Source organism: Hyperolius riggenbachi, chromosome 4 (assembly GCF_040937935.1).
Source record: "Hyperolius riggenbachi isolate aHypRig1 chromosome 4, aHypRig1.pri, whole genome shotgun sequence".
NCBI classification, from domain to species: domain Eukaryota; kingdom Metazoa; phylum Chordata; class Amphibia; order Anura; family Hyperoliidae; genus Hyperolius; species Hyperolius riggenbachi.
The window spans coordinates 412796299-412817593 of NC_090649.1; the positions used below are offsets into that span (position 1 = coordinate 412796299).

At 45.5% G+C, this 21295-nt stretch overlaps 1 protein-coding gene across 4 annotated transcripts in view; it reads right to left on the bottom strand.

Moving 5' to 3' along the window:
• The window catches only part of LOC137504236 (uncharacterized), a 72878-nt gene extending 52852 nt beyond the window's left edge, over positions 1–20026 (bottom strand). Inside the window, exons 1-3 of one of the 4 annotated variants that reach the window (XM_068232372.1) lie at positions 19705–20026; positions 5900–6101; positions 2786–2931 (exon numbers count right to left, since the gene is read on the bottom strand). In XM_068232372.1, the coding sequence (XP_068088473.1) occupies positions 2786–2890 (105 nt within the window). In that variant the 5' untranslated portion in view covers positions 2891–2931; positions 5900–6101; positions 19705–20026. Of the gene's footprint in view, positions 1–2785; positions 2932–5816; positions 6102–14501; positions 14575–19348; positions 19409–19704 lie in introns of those variants that run through there. The other 3 variants (XM_068232371.1, XM_068232370.1, XM_068232374.1) reach the window with 3 other exon arrangements.
• Positions 20027–21295: the final 1269 nt, after the last annotated feature.

Genomic DNA, 21295 nt, shown 5'->3' on the forward strand with positions numbered 1-21295 from the left:
CCTAATCTAACCTATACTGGGGGGCACCTACCTAATCTAACCAAACTGGGGGACAGGGTCGAACTGGGACACTGGGGGCCCACCAAAGAAATTTCAACCTGGGGCCCACACATCCCATGATTGCAGTAAAAAAAAAAAAAAAGGGTGACCATGCACCGGAAGGTGGGTGTGGTCATGATGTATTATGGACAGGGCCAAATGTACATGATCTTAGCAGCATTGTAATTCAGAGACACTGCTGCCCAGCAAAACTTTACATAGAATCCCCTCCTTCAATATAAAGTAATGTCCTACTTTGCAGAGGTTGCGACCGCAGAGGTTGCAACCGCATCAGGGCCCTTGGGCCAAAGGGCCCTCCCTCAACTACAGTATTACTTCTCTATTGGTCCTGTGCTCATAATAATCACTTCTATAGATACTTTGAACAGTGGTAATCATTAACAAGTTATTTCCCATCCCCTACTTGCACCTCTGACACTGTAGTTGCCATTGGCAGGTTTTGGTGCGTCGTAACAATTATGTATAGAGTGCTTGGGGGGCCCCATTGTAAAATTAGCATCGAGGCCTACAGCTCCTTAGCTACGCCACTGCTCTCAGCATGAGTGATTACAGCACTGAGAAGATAATTTTTGTGCTGCAGGCAGCAATTGGAGCTCTGTCAGACAAGGAGGGGGGGCCCACCAGAGACCTGGAGGTGGGGCCCACCGAGGGAAAAAAAAAACAAAAAAAAAAACTGTACTACTGTGGCCCAGTCCGACTCTGCTGGGGGGCACCTACCTAATCTAACCACACTGGGGGGCACCTACCTAATCTAATCAGCTTCATAAAACAAGGTGGCTTTTTTTCAGTTTAACTTGCATCTCAGGGGACTCGCATTGTGCTACAAAGAGTCCTGTAATATACTTTATAACCTTGTGCCCAAATCTGGTGAAGCAAACCAGTGAAAACTTTGTATATGTTGACATTTTATAAATGCTTTAAGTCTGGCTTTATAGTAAATTTTATTTTACAATTTTTTTTTATGTGTATAGAATGAGACTCGAGTCAAGGTCCCAGTAGTAAATTGTGCCCTTTTCTTCCTGCTTCACTAAGCTGCTGCTGCTGCTGTTCTTTTTGTGCCTACTCATGAGGTAACAGAGATTACAGGAAAGAGTCACTAGTGGAGGATTGGAAGTGGCATATATAGTGTATGCTTTTTAAGTAAACCCGAGGCGGCATACTACAATCCTAATAGGACCCAGAGGCATGTCATGTGCACAAAGACATGCCTCTGGGTCACTGTATCGCCGCCAGGGCCGGCACTACCATAGAGGCAAAAGGACCTTTGCTTGGGCCCCAGCAGCGCCGACCCCGTGATATTTTCTTCCCCCCCCCCCCCCAACCCCCCTTCCTGCTCGCACTGCTCCCCGGGGCCCTGCTGCAAGTATATTAGCAGCCATGGTCACCTTATCCCCATCGGGTGAGCGGGCGGCAGCGGCTACACTGTCTCCCTCCCACAGTCCCACTCTATGACCCGGCGTGTGTTTACACATGATGCGCCGGGTCATAGAGTGGGAGGGAGACAGAATGTCTCAGAGTGCAGCCACTGCCCGCCCGCTCACCCGACGGAGATAAGGTGATTATGGCTGCTAATATACTTGCAGCAGGGCCCCGGGGAGCAGAGGGCTGATTGGGGGGGGGGGCATGATGAAGTTTGCCCCAAGGCCACAGGACCCCTTGAACCGGCCCCGATCGCCGCTGCCGGCCCTCCCTGCGCCGCTCCCTCTTAAAAGATAGTCAGCCTAGCCACAATCTGCTTGTCGCTAGCTGGCATTTATGTGAGGCTGTCAGTCAGCATCTGCCCCTGAAAATGCACTCCTCCCCCCGCCGCTCTCCATCTCCACTAGCTTCCTCCAATAGGAAGCCAGGCCACGGCTTCCTGGGTCGCGGCTTGGCTTCCTATTGGAGGAAGCTAATGGAGGTGGAGAGCGGCGGGGGAAGGAGTGCGTTTTCAGGGGCAGATGCTACGAGGCTGACTGACAACCTCACATAAATAATGCCAGCTAGCGACAAGCAGATTATTGTTAGGCCGACGATCTTTTAAGGGGGTGCGGGGGAGGGGGGGGGGTAGGGGCTGGCAGCCGCGGTACAATGACCCAGAGGCATGTCTTTGTGCACATGACATGCCTCTGGGTCCAATTAGGATTGCAGTATAAGCCTCGGGTTCTCTTTAAACTGGTGATTGTGTCCAAGGAGGTTACAGATGCCTGAACTGCTTTATTATTGATGCTATGCTTCCCTCTAGTGTTCAAGTTGGGAATTAAATGGTACCTGTGAAGGATGACATTAAAAACCTCCTAATCCTTTGTAATCAGCTATCATGTGAAGGAAAAGTACATCTTAAAAAGAAATTATAGTAATACATCTCTGTGATTCAAAACATCCCCCCGATTCTAAACATATAGACATGAACAATGCAATCCTGAGGGCATAAGAAGAAAGCCGCTACTAAGGCGATAGAGAGGTAAAAGACTAGAAAGGGGAGTTTTTATAACGTTACTGAATAATTGAGTATAAGAATTTTAGTGGAAGTGGAATGAGTAAGTCATAAATAACAATCAACCTTTAAAAAAGTTATTGCTTATAAAATTTCATGAGAACATTTCTGGAAAAAAAAAGTGTTTTCTGTAAGAATTTCATATCTTGGATGGTGTGGCCCCATAAAAGTATTGCTAGTGTTGGAGCATAATTTGTAGTTATGTATTTAAACATCTTCAGTATCTAAAGTACTTTACTCAGTACTTACATTTTTAGGATTTTCATCTTCCAGACTCCCAGCGTTGACTTCATTAGCTTGTCCTCCCAGCAGAAATAAAAGCAGCAACTGACACATCACTAAGCATGATCTCATAGCGAAGATCCTTGAGGTTCTTCATGAAAAGCTGAAATCGGCTAAAGCAAATGTACATTTTGTGAATGTAAAGAAATTCTCAATGTCTCTACAGTATTATTTATACATAAAGTTTTGCATCGTCCAATAATTATTGTGGCACGACAAGCTAACATACAAAAGCCTATTAGTCAATTCATCTATACAAATTATACAACTTGCCTTTGACCGAAAAGTAGTATATATGTGTAAATATAACTTTTTTTGTAATGCTCTTATCACCTGTATTCAGAGGTAATCGAACAATTCCTCAATAGTAGGGATGGTCAATGAGATGAAAATAATTCAGAGCTGATGCAGGATTACAGACATTTTTATGAAACTTTATGCTGCAAAAATTTGCATTAACATTTGCCTAACCATACATCAACTTGAAATTCTTTGTGTCTTTGTATACTGAATAATGCGCATGTTACGGTCAGAACCGAAAGGCTGGTTACTTAAGGATCAGGCTGGCCATTGTGCAAAGTGGGCAACTAGTGAGTTCTATACGCGAACAACTTGTGTTTAAGCTTACAAAATTTGCACTCTAATCATTCAGAATGTGAAAGGACAGGACCCGGCCAGCCAAGTCTTGAAGCCTTTTTCAGAGCGCAGGCAAGAGGCAGCTGAGGGATGACTGAAGAGCGGAGAGCAGAAGTCCTGAAGCAGCAATGGCAAGGGGAGAGAGGGGAAATTCTGAGAGGACATAGATAGAGTAGGGGACAGGTGAGAGTACAATTGAGGGAAACAGAGGACACAGAGCTGAGACCAAAGGGAACAGAGGTGAAAGAAGAGTGGAGGGGAGAACAGAGGTTCTTGAATCCAAACACTGCATGGGGATGAGGTGCCACTAGTGTAATAAAACTTAAAAAAACAAACAAAAAGACCCTCCCACCTCAAGGTGGCATTAAAAATAATATACACATTTTTTTTCTTTAGTGAGACTCTTGTAAGGGCCAAGAATACCTAGGTGAGAAGTAGGAAAAGACCGGGAGCACAATGGTGCAGTATCATCAGGTATAGGGAAGATAGCATTATATAGATATATACTCACAGTTCCTGCAACCACTGTATAGGCCTGCAGGGAATTAACCGTCCCTGCTCGGTACTCCAGGTCCTGCTGGATACTGGATGGTCGCTCTCCAGTAGTACAATAGACTTTCCAGAAAAACTGCAACGCTATTACTTCCAAAGGAGGTCTGACTGGTAATGGGTAGGATGGAGGCGCCCAATGGGTGTTCTATTTTAGTATTTTAAAATACAAATAAAAATTATATAATAAAAAGAGAGGTAATTGCTTACCTCTCCAGAAGATAGACACCAGTTCAACTGGAACTTTTTTTCAAAAAGCAATCTGACAACGCATAGGGGATAGAGTGCAGGTGCCTCTAATCGAATATATATATATATATATATATATATATATATATATATATATATATATATATATATATATATATATATATATATATATATATATATAGGTACTCCTGAGCCAAACTGTAGGACTACTTTTGATACAGTATTGACTAGGGATGGTCAATGAGATGAAAATAATTTGTTGATGCAGGATTATGCAAATTTATGCATCTTGAAAATGGACCAAATTCTACCTCAGTAGGATTTGATTTCGGTTCATTTTCAAGCTGCATACTTCATTTGCATAATGCTGCATCAACTCAAAATTATCATCTCATTGACCATTCCTAGTATTGACCTGATGAAGCGAGTATAACCTGAGAAACGTGTTGTCATTTGTATCTTTCATAAATATTTTTAGTGCCACCTTGAGATAAGATTTTGTTTCTAACTGAATAAGCATGCACATTACAAGTTTCTGACAAGATTAGCTGCATGCTTGTTCCAGGTGTGCAATTCAGACACTTCTGACCAGAAACATCAGCATGACTGCCAGGCAACTGGAATCGTTTAAAAGGAAATCCATATACCTCTCACTTCAGGTTCCCTTTAGGAGTTTTATTACACTATGGGAGTCTCCTTCTTGTAATTCCTTCTAACTTCATTTTCTACCTATTTTGACACACGACACTACACTGTAGGGCTCCCTCCCTGTGTTTTTATCTTCTTGTGCAGATATACATCAGAACCCTACTTCTCTTGAATCCCAGCAAGATCCTCCACACCTTGTTCTCTGCACTCACTCACCGCTGCTACAGGTCAGCTTTTTTAGGGAAATGGCTGGCCGAGTCTTGTCATTTTGCATTCTGGCCGGCCAAAGTCTAAAAACGCATGCTAAACAGAACTTGAGCTTGCATATTAGCCGCATCAGTTGGCCATTTCACACATTGGCTGGCCAGATCCTAAAGTGGGCACTTTCAGGTCCTGGCCACATTACCTGGTACCGCACTGCATGCCTCTCTCGCACTACTGAGTTGGATTCCGCCGCAATGCCTTGCTAGCATGCCGATGTGAACGTACCATAACAATATAGTTGCTTTGCGATTGCTATGCAATTATATTGTGTGTGGCGAAAGGCGCTGCGTCAGTGTGAAAGTAGCCTTATTCTCTTTAGTAGTGTTATTAAAAATGTTATATACATATGCTAATTTTGTTACCTTTATAAAAAATGTAAGCAGGTGGGAGCTGAACCAATCAAAATCAGTGTTGTCCCCAGGCTCTTTTAGCCGGGTGCTCCACCCGGCTAGTTTTTATGAGCACCCGGCTATCAGCGTCTCACCTCCTCCTATGCTGTAAGCAGAGTTGTGCAGAAAAGCACCGGCCTTCTATTCTCTCATCTCACCCCACCCAGCTATTTTGCTTGCCACCCGTCTACGTTTTAATGCCACCCGGCTGGAAAAAATTTCTGGGAAGAACACAGAAAATCATCAGCTACTGCACTTTTGATTGGTCTAGTTCCAAGCTGCATAAATGCAAAAATGCTTACCATTTCCATATCTGCTGATGATAAACTGAGGAATCCTTCCCTTACTATAGATATGACTGGGCAGGGCAGCATACAATACTTACATGGTCACAGAGATGTATTTGGTAACTATGCCCCCACAGAGATGGAGATACGAAGAACCTTTAGAGAATGTGTTGAAAATGGGTTTCCAGAATATGCTGCTGGCAATACCAGTGCCTCTCCTAAGGCATCTAGTGGCCAGTGATGTCACTTCCTGCAGGGGACAGATGCCACACTACTCAGTCCAACTGTGTGTGAGAGATGCTGGAACAAGAAATTAAAAGGGTAGTGTAAACCTTAGCACCCAATTGTTACAGATTTCCAAAGAAATCAAAGTGGCTTTCAACCCACATTTATTACTGTAATCAAATTATTCTTAACGCAGAAAGTTGCACAGCAATAGTAAGTCTATGTGAGTGACATTCACAGTGCATGTGGTGTGCTCCAACAGACGACAGTATCCTAATGCAGTGCATTACTGCATAACACGCACTTTATCAGAGGCAGTGAAAGAGGAATTGGAGCTGGTATGGTTTAGGTGAGCCAGCGTGAAGGTCCACAGGGAGCAAGTTCTCCAATCACAGCAACATCTATATCTTGAAGCATTCTAACTGGCCGAATAGTGTGGATGTATTATTACTACAACCTATCTTGAAATCTAGCAGTTTGAGAGGGTGCTGTCCACCCAATCACTTTAGCGGAATTTCCTTATGGATTTTCACACTGGCTCACCTCGACCATACTAGTGCAGCATGGTTTTCATTGACAGTATGCTTCACGGTTTGCGACAGGTCGGTGAGGTGCAACTTTTTCATTTTGTTGCATTCCTGTTTTTACAGGAAACGCAATGCAACTCCCACTGCAAGCCTAGCCTTAGTAAATGCAACATAATCTCACACATCATGTGAGAGTTTTCACACAGACGGTCATGATCTACTGAAGAATAACATACGCGGTAGAGTGTGCAAAAAGTTGCATGCTAACAAATGCATTTAGTTTCCAGACTAACAAGTGAGACCCTTTCAATTATAATTGGCCAGACATAATTGAAAGTTTGTACCAAGGTTTAGTTAGTTAATGAGGCCTAAAGGTAGATTTCCAGCTTTCTGTATGAGGGAAAGGAGGTGTAAAGAATGGGCAGACATCTTCCACGACTGTTAGGCCCAATACACACTTTCAAATTTGATTGGCCAATCACTGACCTCCATTTAGTAAGAGAGTTTACCAACACATTCTGCTCATAGTATTCAAAATCTCTTGACCCTCATACTACATGAAGATGGTAAAATTGGCAATTCAAAATTGAAGGCGTGTACCAGGCTCTAGTTTGAAGGGACAATAGTGACTACACAAGGTTGTTAAAAATGTGATACTCTCTTTTTCCTGAGAAAAGTCACCTCAGGTTTTGGTAGAATAGATATAAAATGATCTCTACTCAAGATGGGAAATACTCAAATGGGCTGCTTAGTAGCTGTGCCTTCTTAAGGCCTCTTTTCCACGAACTGTTTACAGTCAGTGAAATGCCTCTCAAACTCTCACAACTGCTTGCAGCTGCCTGGTAACTGCTTGCAGCTGCCTGGTAACTGCTTGCAGCTGCCTGGTAACTGCTTGCAGCTGCCTGGTAACTGCTTGCAGCTGCCTGGTAACTGCTTGCAGCTGCCTGGTAACTGCTTGCAGCTGCCTGGTAACTGCTTGCAGCTGCCTGGTAACTGCTTGCAGCTGCCTGGTAACTGCTTGCAGCTGCCTGGTAACTGCTTGCAGCTGCCTGGTAACTGCTTGCAGCTGCCTGGTAACTGCTTGCAGCTGCCTGCTGAGCACACAGCTCAACAGTTCGTGTAAAAGAGGCCTAAGACTGGTGCACACCAAGAGCGGTTCTGAGCGTTTTTTAAAGCGCTTGCGGGCTGAAAACCGCTTGGCTAATGTATTTCAATTGGATGGTGCACACTAGAGCTGTTCGTTTTTTCCACCAATGCAAACTTAATCCTGCAGCATTTTTGCTGATTTCTGAGGCAAATCTGCCTTAATGTTAAGTATTGGAAAGTGGAAAACCGCTCTGTAAAACAAAAACGCTAGGTCAGAGCGATTTTCCAATTTTTTTTTTATAGAAGCTGTTCAGTTACAGCTTTACTGTAAATCTGCTACACAAACGCTCCAAAAAACACTAGGCATGTTTAGAAAATCTCTCTAAACATGCCTAGAATCACGCTGAAAAAACGCTTCAAAAACCTCTGGCGTTTTCAGATCTGCTAGTGATTTTTGGTGTGCATTGGCCCAGAATTAAATAGAACAAATCTTTTTTTCTAACAGACAGTTGATAAGCAGCGAAATGTCTCTTGCACTCTCACAGTTGCTTGCTGCTGCCTGATAACTGCTCACTGCTGCCTTGTAACTGCTTGCTGAGCACACAGTTCAACTGTCCGTGGAAAAGAGGCCTAACTCAACATGTTTGAGAGGCAGTTGTATGCTTAGGTACATCTGAATAAATAGCTAAAAGTGTTGATACATGATAGGTTTGAATGAGAGTCATATATTGCTAGTGATATTCTACTTACATGTATAGATGACTTCCCATGCTTTGTCTCATTGTGTGAATGGCATTACTGAGCTCCACAGAAAACCTCCTCAGCTACCACACCTAACCCAGCTGATGTAATGGCTTAACCCCTCACTTCCCAGATGTGAAGAATAGCAGTGAACTACAACTACCGGACCATATTTACCAAAGTTTCCCCCTGGCCAGAGAACACAAATGGTCCTGCAAGTCTGGACCTGATTTATGAAATATTTTCTATAGACATGTCAGACCACAATTCTAGGGATAGTCAGTGAGATGCAAATAATTCCGAGTTGAGGAGTGGATTAAAAATGAACCAATCAAATCTTACCAAGGTGGAATTCGATAGGTCCATTTTCAAGCTGCATATATTTGCATACAAAATTTGCATATCTCTGCATCATCTTGGAATTATTTACATCTCATTGGCCGTCCATAGTCGGTGCAAATTGATGAAGAATTATACAATTTTTGTATGCAAATTTATGCAACATGGACCAAACAAATTCCACCTTGGTAGGATTTGATTGCCCCTGCATCAACTTGGAATTATTTGCATCTTATTGACCAACCCTAGTCAGAAAAAAGGCTCATGGATACCTTGGTGAGATCACTATGGCTATCATTCATGAAGCATTCCCGCATGCGGAAATGCTGAAAACAGCCGACTTTACCGAACACATAGCAAGATCTTCATTCATAAAGGCTCTCTCCGCATGAAAAGCTGACATTACCAAGCAGAGCGATAAATCACCGCCTTGTGTGGTGACTATCGTAACAAATGTAACAAAATGTTAATTCATAAATATTTATGCAAGCGGTATGAGGACGGGAAATACCGCTCCCTTGGATGTGGCGATACCCATTTTAAGTTAATGGAGACACAGACCTCCCAGGCAGCTGCAGTAGAGCGGAACACGGAGAAATGTATCAACTCGGCAGCTTCCGTGTCTCCGCAAGCCTACCGACAGCCTAGTTCGGGAAATCTCCGCACTGCTATCGCAACTAGCAACATTTTTATGAATGAGCAGCCAGAAGTCTAAAATACCGACAGCTGTGTTTTCCCGCATGGATTTACTTTACCGACCACACTTTTATGAATGATAGCCAATGAGGGATCTTTTCCATGGACAGTTAGAGGGCCAGTGCACACCAAAAACCTCTAGCAGATCCGCGAAACGCTAGAGGTTTTTGAAGCAGATTTCAGAGCAATTGTAGGCAGAGGTTTTCTAGACATGCCTAGCATTTTTGTGTAGCAGATTTCAAATATTGTTACAGTAAAGCTGTTACTGAACAGCTTCTATAACAAAAACGCCTGGAAAACCACTCTGATCTAGCGTTTTTCTTTAATATTGAGGCAGAAACCACCGGCGTACCTACCGGGGATGCGACCCCCCTCAGCCGCAGGGGGGCCCGGGGCTGCTCTGGGGCCCGCTCACTGTGCGTGGGGGGAGCGCTGCTCTGGACCCCCCCAGCAAAGTGCTTCATTCCCCGCAGCCCCGCTCCAGCAGCCTGCATAGTCTCCGCCGGCAGGCAGAGCAGGGCTACGGCAAGATGGCCGCCGAAGAAGCCCTACACTGGAGACTATTTGTGTCTCCAGTACAGGGCTTCGGCAGCCATCTTGCCGTAGCCCTGCACTCTGCCTGTCAGCGCGGGAGATGTGCTGCAGGAGGACTCGGGGAGCTGCGAGCCAGATGCTGGGAGAGGAGAAGACTTCTGTCAGGTAAGTGAATTGTTTTTTTTTCACAGGTGCATTTTTTTTTCTAGTGTCTGCTGCCTACATTACGATTTTCAGGTGTCTGCTGCCCACATTACGATTTTCAGGTGCCTGCTGCCCACATTACGATTTTCAGGTGCCTGCTGCCCACATTACGATTTTCAGGTGTCTGCTGCCCACATTACGATTTTCAGGTGTCTGCTGCCCACATTACGATTTTCTGGTCACTGCTGCCCACATTACGATTTTCTGGTTACTGCTGCCCACATTGCGATTTTCTGGTGTCTGCTGCCCACATTGCGATTTTCAGGTGTCTGCTGCCCACATTACGATTTTCAGGTGTCTGCTGCCCACATTACGATTTTCAGGTGTCTGCTGCCCACATTACGATTTTCAGGTGTCTGCTGCCCACATTACGATTTTCAGGTGTCTGCTGCCCACATTACGATTTTCTGGTCACTGCTGCTCACATTGCGATTTTCAGGTGTCTGCTGCCCACATTACGATTTTCAGGTGTCTGCTGCCCACATTACGATTTTCAGGTGTCTGCTGCCCACATTACTATTTTAAGGTGTCTGCTGCCCACATTGCGATTTTCAGGTGTCTGCTGCCCACATTACGATTTTCAGGTGTCTGCTGCCCACATTACGATTTTCAGGTGTCTGCTGCCCACATTACGATTTTCAGGTGCCTGCTGCCCACATTACGATTTTCAGGTGTCTGCTGCCCACATTACGATTTTCAGGTGTCTGCTGCCCACATTACGATTTTCTGGTCACTGCTGCCCACATTACGATTTTCTGGTTACTGCTGCCCACATTGCGATTTTCTGGTGTCTGCTGCCCACATTGCGATTTTCAGGTGTCTGCTGCCCACATTACGATTTTCAGGTGTCTGCTGCCCACATTACGATTTTCAGGTGTCTGCTGCCCACATTACGATTTTCAGGTGTCTGCTGCCCACATTACGATTTTCAGGTGTCTGCTGCCCACATTACGATTTTCTGGTCACTGCTGCTCACATTGCGATTTTCAGGTGTCTGCTGCCCACAATACGATTTTCAGGTGTCTGCTGCCCACATTACTATTTTAAGGTGTCTGCTGCCCACATTGCGATTTTCAGGTGTCTGCTGCCCACATTACGATTTTCAGGTGTCTGCTGCCCACATTACGATTTTCAGGTGTCTGCTGCCCACATTACGATTTTCAGGTGTCTGCTGCCCACATTACGATTTTCAGGTGTCTGCTGCCCACATTACGGTATTCTGGTGACTGACTGCTGCCCACATTACGATTTTCAGGTGCCTGCTGCCCACATTACGATTTTCAGGTGTCTGCTGCCCACATTATGATTTTCTGGTGTCTGCTGCCCACATTGCGATTTTCAGGTGTCTGCTGCCCACATTACGATTTTCTGGTCACTGCTGCCCACATTACGATTTTCTGGTCACTGCTGCCCACATTGCGATTTTCTGGTGTCTGCTGCCCACATTGCGATTTTCAGGTGTCTGCTGCCCACATTACGATTTTCAGGTGTCTGCTGCCCACATTACGATTTTCAGGTGTCTGCTGCCCACATTACGATTTTCAGGTGTCTGCTGCCCACATTACGATTTTCTGGTCACTGCTGCTCACATTGCGATTTTCAGGTGTCTGCTGCCCACATTACGATTTTCAGGTGTCTGCTGCCCACATTACGATTTTCAGGTGTCTGCTGCCCACATTACGATTTTCAGGTGTCTGCTGCCCACATTACTATTTTAAGGTGTCTGCTGCCCACATTGCGATTTTCAGGTGTCTGCTGCCCACATTACGATTTTCAGGTGTCTGCTGCCCACATTGCGATTTTCAGGTGTTTGCTGCCCACATTGCGATTTTCTGGTGTCTGCTGCCCACATTACGATTTTTTGGTGTATGCTGCCCACATTAGGATTTTCTGGTGTATGCTGCCCACATTAGGATTTTCTGGTGACTGCTGCCCACATTGCGATTTTCTGGTGACTGCTGCCCACATTGCGATTTTCTGGTGACTGCTGCCCACATAAGGATTTTCTGGTGACTGCTGCCCACATAAGGATTTTCTGGTGACTGCTGCCCACATTAGGATTTTCTGGTGACTGCTGCCCACATTACGATATTCTGGTGACTGATGCCCACATTGTGATTTTCTGGTGACTGCTGCCCACATGGCGATTTTCTGGTGACTGCTGCCCACATGGCGATTTTCTGGTGACTGCTGCCCACATTGCGATTTTCTGGTGAACTCTGCCCACATTACGATTTTCTGGCCTACATTACGATTTTCTGGTGAACACTGCCCACGTTACGATTGTCTGGTGAATGCTGTCCACGTTACGATTTTCTGGTGAACGCTGCCCACATTACGATTTTCTGGCCCACATTACGATTTTCTGGTGAACACTGCCCACGTTACGATTGTCTGGTGAATGCTGTCCATGTTACAATTTTCTGGTGAACGCTGCCCACATTACCATTTTCTGGTATACTCTGCCCACATTACGATTTTCTGGCCCACATTACGATATTCTGGTGAACGCTGCCCACATTACGATTGTCTGGTGAATGCTGTCCACGTTACTATTTTCTGGTGACTGCTGCTCACGTTACGATTTTCTGGTGACTGGTGCCCACATTATGATTTTCTGGTGAACTCTGCCCACATTACGATTTTCTGGTAAACTCTGCCCACATTATGATTTTCTAAAGACCCACATTACGATTTTCTGGTGAACTCTGCCCACATTACGATTTTCTGGCCCACATTACGATTGTCTGGTAAAATGCTGCCCACTTTACAATTAATTTACAGTGAAACGCTGCCCCATTACGATTATTTGGCACCTATGGGGGGGGCCCCATCCAAATATTCGCAGGGGGGCCCAGTGATTTCTAGTTACGCCCCTGGCAGAAACGCCTCAGAAATCTAAAAAGCCCAGGAGTTTGCGTTTGTGGAAAAAACGAACCGCTCTGGTCTGCACCATCCCATTAACTTTCATTAGCCAAGCTCCCCCCCCCCCCCCCCCCCCGCAAGCGTTTTAAAAAACGCTCCAGAACCGCTCTGGTGTGCACCAGCCCGAACTGTGTGCTCAGAAATCAGGCAGCAGTGAGCAGTTATCAACCAGCAGCAAGCAGTTGCTAGGCAGCAGCGAGCAGTTGTGAGAGACTTTGAGAGGCATTTTACTGCTTATCAATTGTTTGTGGAAAAGAGGCCTGAGGGCTGGAACCCACAAGAGCGTTTTTTTGAGCATTTTGGCAGCGCTGCGATACGCTAGCTTTTTGCCAAAACGCTCAGCTGATGTTAATGGATGGGGCAACTTCCACAGGAGCGTTTGCGTTTCCCAGAAACGCAAACGCAGGACATGCAGCATTTTGGGAGCGTTAGCGCTTCAATGTAAAGTATTGAAACGCTAGCGGAAACGCTCAGCAAAACCTAAACTGAGCGGTTTTGCTAGCGTTTTGCGGTTCTGCACACTGTAACAAAATTAAAAATAATTCACAGGACTAATCAGGATAAAAACGCGAAACGCAAAATGCTACACAACCGCTGAGCAAAAAAATACACTGTTGCAAAACGCGACCGAAAATGCGCATGAATCCGCTTGCAAACCGCTCAGACAAAACGCTAGCGGTTGCGTTTTGCGTTTGCGGATTTCAGTGGGTTCCAGGCCTTAGGCTTTGTGCACATTATAAATCACCAGCACTATCGCAAGCGTTGAGTGATTTATACTGTGATTTTTTAAGAGCTTTTCCTTGCGATTTGAGCTTAGAAAAGCGCTTTTGCTCTTGATTTTCTAAGCGCATTTGCTCAGCGATCATTTTTTTCCCTTCCTGACGTCAATCAGGAAGTGAACTCTTTCACTCTGAAATGAATAAATACAATGGGCTCTATTCACAAAACTTCTAATAAATGCGTTATTTATCACCTAATGGATAAAAAATAACCTTTCAGCACATTTACAAGCAAAATGCAAAGTGCTTGAAAAAGCGCTTTGTATAGCGATTTCCCCAGTGCTTTTAAAGAGGAACTGAAGTAAGAGGTATACGGAGGCTGCCATATTTATTTCCTTTTAATCAATACCAGTTGCCTGGCAGCCCTGCTGGTCTGTTTCTCTGCAGTAGTATCTGAATCACACCAGAAACAAGCATGCAGCTAATCTTGTCAGATACACCTGATCTGCATATGCTTGTTCAGGGTCTATGGCTAAAGGTCACAAAGGCCTCTGTCACAGTAGGACGTTGCGTTTTGATGCGACGTTAAAGCCACAATGCAAATTACAGCGCAATGCCCCAAAAAAGTCACAACACAACTTAATGCCCCATTACGGTTGCAGTAGAGCATACAGGCAATGAATAACGGAAAATTGTATACTTACCTTCCGGTAATTTTCCTTTCCTGCTGTGGTCATGGCAGCACACGAATGGGTAACCCCGCCCCCAGCTTACAGGTCCTATAGCTATAAAGTGAAGACAATCCCCTCCCTCTGTGCTTTTTTGTTTCTAGCCAAGCGAAAGGATCCCCCTGTAAATGATTTTCCTGCCTGTCTCGAAGTAGAGTGTGTATACATCTCTTGGTGTAATGAGGTGGGCATCCGTATGCTGCCATGACCACAGCAGGAAAGGAAAATTACCGGAAGGTAAGTATACAATTTTCCGTTTTCCTGCAGTTGTCATGGCAGCACACGAATGGGTATTAACTAGCGTAATACATATAAAGAAAGGGCGGGAAAATTCCACTTGTGCCAAAGAAAAATTCCAGTTTATTCAAACTATACAGCATTTCATCTATGCTCTTGAACACAACTATCTTAACGTATATACATTTTAATTGACCGTACATGAATGAAGGAAACATAATGACAGTTCTTATGTCCTACTTCACGTTATATTATACTCTGTTTGCTACTCTTCACTTTACTTTACTTTTTTTATGTCGTCAGGACAGAGCTAAGAATTGCTGTTCCAAAGTCTCTGGTAGATCTAACTGCTGGGTCCACTTTGTAATGCTGCAGAAAGGTGTTAGTTGATGCCCAGTTAGCTGCCCTACAGATGACTTCCGGCGACACCTTTGCATAAGCTGCCCATGATGTTGACACTGATCTAGTCGAGTGGGCTTTGATCTCTCTTGGAGGGTCTTTCCCTTCATTCCTATAGGCTGAGTTAATTGTTCTGACTAACCATGTTGCGATTGTCCTCACCGAGGCTGCCTCACCTTTCCTTACCCCCGTAGGGATAACAAAGAGTCTTTCTGACTTTCTAAAATCTTTTGTCATCTCAACATATCTCCCTAATAGTGCTAGTATATTCAGGGTGTCTACGTTTACTTCGTCCTGCAGCACGAAGGATGGTAGCGTCCATTCCTGGTTGAAATGGAAACTTGTAGCGACTTTTGAAATGAAGTGCTGTACCGGTCTTAACACCGCTCTGTCGTTGAATATTGTGAGATATGGTTCTTTGTGAGATAAAGCCTGAATCTCTGATACTCTCCTGGCAGACGCCACTGCTACCAAGAAGAGTACCTTGTCCGTGAGTTTTTGTAAGGAGCATGTTGTTAATGGTTCATACGGAGGCCTAGTTAGAGCTTTAAGAACCAAAGGTAAATCCCACTGGGGAAATATGTTTCTTCTTGGTGGACGGATCTTATTTACTGCCCTAATGAACCGGATGATCAGGGGATTTGTTGCCCATCTAATATCGGTTAGCGCTGACACTGCAGATATGTGAACTTTTAGAGTATTCACTCCTAGTCCTAGATCGAGTCCCTTTTGCAGAAATTCTAGAACATTAGTAGGTTTCGGTTGCATTATACTATCTTGCCTCTGTAATATAAATTCCTTGAACTTGTTCCAAATGCATCTATATGTATTATTCGTAGTGGGCTTTCTTGCTTGCATCAATGTGTCTTGTACTGCCTGTGAACAGCCTAGATCGCTCAGCTTCTTGTGTTCAGGATCCATAACCTCAGCTTCAGACGCTCCGGTTCCGGGTGTAGCACTGGACCCTGAGCTAGTAGGTCTCTCCTCCTCGGCAGCTGCACTGGTTTTGAGCTGGCCAGTTTCCTCAGTAGAGGGTACCATGGCCTGCGCGGCCAGTCCGGGATTATTGCTAGCATATTGACCCTGTGCAGCTGTATCTTGCAGAGAGTCCTCATTATTAGAGGTGTTGGAGGATACACATACCCCCTGGTGAAGTTCCACTGAGAGGTCAGTGCATCCCATTGTTCCGTCTTCTTGTCCTTGTACCTCGCAAAGTAGCCGGGGCATTTGTGATTGTATTCCGTCGCCATTACATCCACCTCCGGAGTCCCCCATGTCCTGCAGATCTGTGCAAACACTTCTCTGTTGAGTGACCATTCGTTGTTGTCTATCTGGGTTCGACTCAGGTAGTCTGCCCTGAGGTTCAGGCTCCCTGGGATGTGCACTGCTTGTAATGACTGTACCGTGCTCTGCGCCCACTCTATTATTGGCCTTATTTCTCTGAGTAGTTGTTGGCTCCTAGTTCCCCCCTGGTTCTGGATGTACGCCACTGCAGACGCGTTGTCCATCCTTAGAATCACGTGTGTTCCTCTCAGGTGTTCCGTAAAATGAATTAGTGCTAGGAGGGCTGCCCTGAGCTCCAATACATTCGCTGTCAGAGTATGTGTTGCAAATCTCCATTGACCCTGCACATACAGATTGTCCATCCATGCTCCCCAGCCTGACATGCTGGCGTCCGTTGTGAGTACTATTGAGTTAGGAATGACCAAGGGACGATACCTCCTCAGATTGTGTGGTTGCAACCACCACTCCAATTCTCTTCTCATGTGGTTTGTGATATGTATCTTCTGCGAATAGCTGACAGTTCTCCATTGTATAAGAAATTCCTTCTGAAAAATCCTGGAGTGCCATCTTGCCCACCTGACCATGGGAATCGTTGAAGCTAGTGTCCCCATGAGTCTCATGCATTCTTGTGCTGGCCAAGACTGCTTCTGCAAGAACCTCTGTATTCTTGAGATTATCACTGTTATCTTGTCCTGCGGTAGCTTGATTGCATTCTCCTGTGTTGCAAATTGTGCTCCCAGGTAAACTAGTGTTTGTGTGGGCTGTAGCTGGCTCTTCTTCCAGTTTATGAGCCAGTCGAACTCCTGCAAAGTTGCAATTAACTGGTCTCTGTGTTTGACTATGGTCTCTCTGTTGTCTGACACCAGCAGTATGTCGTCCAGATAATGGTGCACAATCATTCCTTGACATCTCAGATGTGCAATGACCGTGACTAATATTTTTGTGAATGTACGTGGAGCCGTAGAAATGCCGAACGGCAGACTGGTGAACTGATAATGATCGCGTCCTATCAAGAACCTGAGGTATCTCGTAAAGTCTTGATGTATAGGTACATGTAGGTACGCGTCGGACAGATCTATGGAAATTAACCAATTTCCCGGCTGTATGACTCTTGTGATTGTGTATATAGACTCCATCTTGAAACTCTGCTTTTCTATTATTAAGTTTAATCGTCTCAGATCCAAGACCGGCCTCAGTTCCCCTGATTTTTTTGTGACGAAAAAGAGGGGGGAGTAAACTCCCTTGAACCTCTCCTCCCTGGGAACCTGCACGATCGCTCTTTTTACTAATAGTTCCTGTACATAAGATATGAGTGTCCTGAACTTGCTCCTGTCTTGAGGGATGTTTGTTGGTATGAACAGGCTCTGTGGGGGTGCCTCTGTGAATCTCCACTTGTGACCTTCTGTTATCGTCTGTAACACCCACGCATCCGTTATATGCCTCACCCACACCCTGAGAAACGATCTTAAACGTGCTCCAACTGTGTGAGTGTGGGCTGGCAGACCTTCAGAATGACTTTGGGGTCTGTGTGCCGGGCTGATTTCCTCTTTGCTTGCCGAACTTAGACATTGCACTTTGAGCTCCTTGCCATGATCTTCTGAATCCTCTTCCCCCCCTGACAGCTGAGTTATCTCTACCTCTGAAGCGAAAGGACCTTCGGTCCGATGTATATGCTTGTCTTTTATTTCTTCTTTCCTGTGGTAATAATCCGCTCTTACCACCTGTCACTCTAGATATCGCGGTATCCATTACCTCGCCAAATAGACATTTGCCATCATACGGAATTTTACACCAATTTACTTTGGAATTATTATCCGCTGCCCAATGCCTAAGCCACAAAGCCCTCTTGCATGTAACCGAATACATCATAGATCTAGATGCACACCTTATCACATCTATGCCGGCCTCTCCAATGAAGTCTCCTGCCATTCTAAACTCCTGTAATCCTGCCAACAGCATTTCTTTATCATACTCCTCAATACCTGTCTCCATATTATCAGTCCACGTATTAATGGCTTTGGCAATTGAGGTTAGTGCCACTCCTGGTTTACAGGAGGCTCCCATAGTGGTATACATTCTTTTCAAGTCTGTATCCATCCTCCTCTCAAGGGTGTCCCTGAAGGCCACCGAGTCCTCAAGCGGCAACGTGGCATGTCTTGCCAACCTAATAATGGATGCATCTACCGTTGGAGGGGCCTCAAGCTTAGTGGGCAGAGCGCCACCTAGAGGGTATAACTTTGAAAATCTGTGAGTCAACTGCGGCTTCTTTTCAAATTTCGACCACTCCTCCTTCACTAACTCCTCTATTTCCTCCATTACTGGAAACATAGGTAGTTCCTTTTTCAAATGTGGGTAATACTTCGGTCTTTTGGCTGGTGGCTCCGACTCATCCTCCCAACCTATGGCCTCCTTAACTGATTTAATAAGATGTGGGACCATAGCGTAGTCAAATCCTAAATTAATGGTCTCTCCCTCAGTGATTTCCTCATTAGTACTAGCTGGCAAGGTCTGAGCTAGTAAGTGTCTCTGAGTAAGAGACTCCTCAACCGCCTGTTTAACAAGTGCCTGTATATCTGGCATCTCCTCTTCCTCATAAATAGGGAGTGAGTATAGGCAATTGGCACACACAAGTTTATCTGGCAGAGAGTTATCTCCACAGGCCCAGCATTTTCTTCTGTCAGGGGGGTTTGTGTGTTTAGTCTTGCTAGATGCTTTTCCACTCCTATGTGTGGTATCCCTTTTTGTTTTGTCTTTAGACTCTCTAGAATCTCTAGAAGTATGAGGTCTGAGAAGACAAAAGCAAAAGGAGGAATCTGCTTAAATAAGCATATTTACATCAATTGTCTAAATGCACTCTTTTATATATCTATTTTTAAAACTGTGTGACATCATCACGCCCTTACCCATCCGAAGTATGCTGGCTACCTTCCTGCAGGTCGGTGTCCATACTCTACCGTAATGGCTGCCAAAAAAGGAGCAATGTCAATAATACACAAGTTATCCCCACTGCCCCTACAGACAACCAACTAGATTGCAAACCTACCAAAAACTCTGCCTAAGATGGATCTCCAAGAATACACAAATTCAATGCTGGCTGCGTTCTGCCTGCAAAACACCAAAACACAATACAGCTATATTAACCACAAACTCCATGGGCACCTAAGATGTGGGACCTCACAATCCCCACAAGGTAAATGTCCTATAGTGCTGCCAGCTTGATCGCAGCCTAGAAAACCATAAAATTAAACCAGCTTCCTACCTTAATCAAGCTGAATAGCGTCCACGCTGACTGCTGCCTCCGCTTCCGTGCCTGAGAACCAGTGCGCATCCAGCAAACACTTCCCCGCGCACTGGGGCTAAATAGTCCGTTCCTTCCCCCTTGGTCCTGCGTACTTCCGCCTGATGGAGCGCAAGAGAGGCTGAACTCTTAACCCGGAAGTGCTATACGCGCACCACACCGCCGATTCGGCGCTCCGGACTATACGGCTGCTGCCCAACACATCATGCTGCCGCTTGGCCAGGTAACCTATCACCTTCATGACACCTATCCCTCCAGCATAGGGATCCCCAAACCGCGCTCCACATTGGGCATTATGTCGGGGCTTCAGAGCAGGAGAGAGATAACCTGCCTGGACTGCTGTGAAGACACAGCAAGGTAAGGGCAAAAAATAAAAAAAAAATTGCTTCCCAAAAGATGGGGCAGACCTGTAGCGGCGGACAGAAAGAAAAAAAGCACAGAGGGAGGGGATTGTCTTCACTTTATAGCTATAGGACCTGTAAGCTGGGGGGCGGGGTTACCCATTCGTGTGCTGCCATGACAACTGCAGGAAAGTATGTTTCCAAGTCAGCTGTGCAAACTGAGCATGTGCAAAGAGTCCAGCGCAGCTAATAACGCGTATAACGCACTGCATGCAGTACTTTCACTTAACGTGCAGTGTAAGTCACCAACGCAATGTGTGCACTGTGAATGGGGCATTGATTTTTCATTGCAGCGAGTTATTCTGCGTTTAATGTTTTAACGTGCGACTTTAACGTCGCACTGTGAAAGAGGCCTTATTTTTTTCCGGGTCAAAGAGTTCACTTCCTGACTTGTGTCAGGAAGTGAAAAAACAAATAGGCGAAAATAGCCGATCTCCATTGGGTCCGCTCTACTGCGCAGGCGTAGGAGACTTGGGCTTGCGCAATAGAGCGGCCCGACAGCGATCGGCTATTTCTGCCTATCTCCGAGGCGGAGAGCCGATACTGCGCCTGCGCTGGAGTCCGCAAGGTAAATATTTACATCCCCGCTGTTCAGGGAGCTTTATCTCCGCCGCCGTGGGACCGAGGAGGATGTGGGAAGCCTCAATAGGATCCAGAGGCTTCCCCCACCTGAGGTGAGTACTCCCCAGGGGAGGTTTTTTTAGTTACAGGTTTTCTTTAAAGTAAGTTGATGAACTTCATTTCAATATTACTTTTCTTACCTTAATTATAATATAGTTTTGATCTTTGGGAGCTTAATAAAGTAACTTAGATAAGGTAACCACCCTGGCGTTCTATTGAGATCGCCAGGGCGGCTGCGGGAGGGTTTTTTTTTAATTAAAAAAAAAAATATTTCATGCAGCCAACTGAAAGTTGGCTGCATGAAAGCCCACTAGAGGGCGCTCCAGAGGCGTTCTTCCGATCGCCTCCGGCAAGCAGAACTAACAAGGAAGGCTGCAATGAGCAGCCTTCCTTGTTTGGCTTTCCTCGTCGCCATGGCGACGAGCGGAGTGACGTCATAGACGTCAGCCGACGTCCTGACGTCAGCCGCCTCCGATCCAGCCCTTAGCGCTGGCCGGAACTATTTGTTCCGGCTGCGCAGGGCTCGGGCG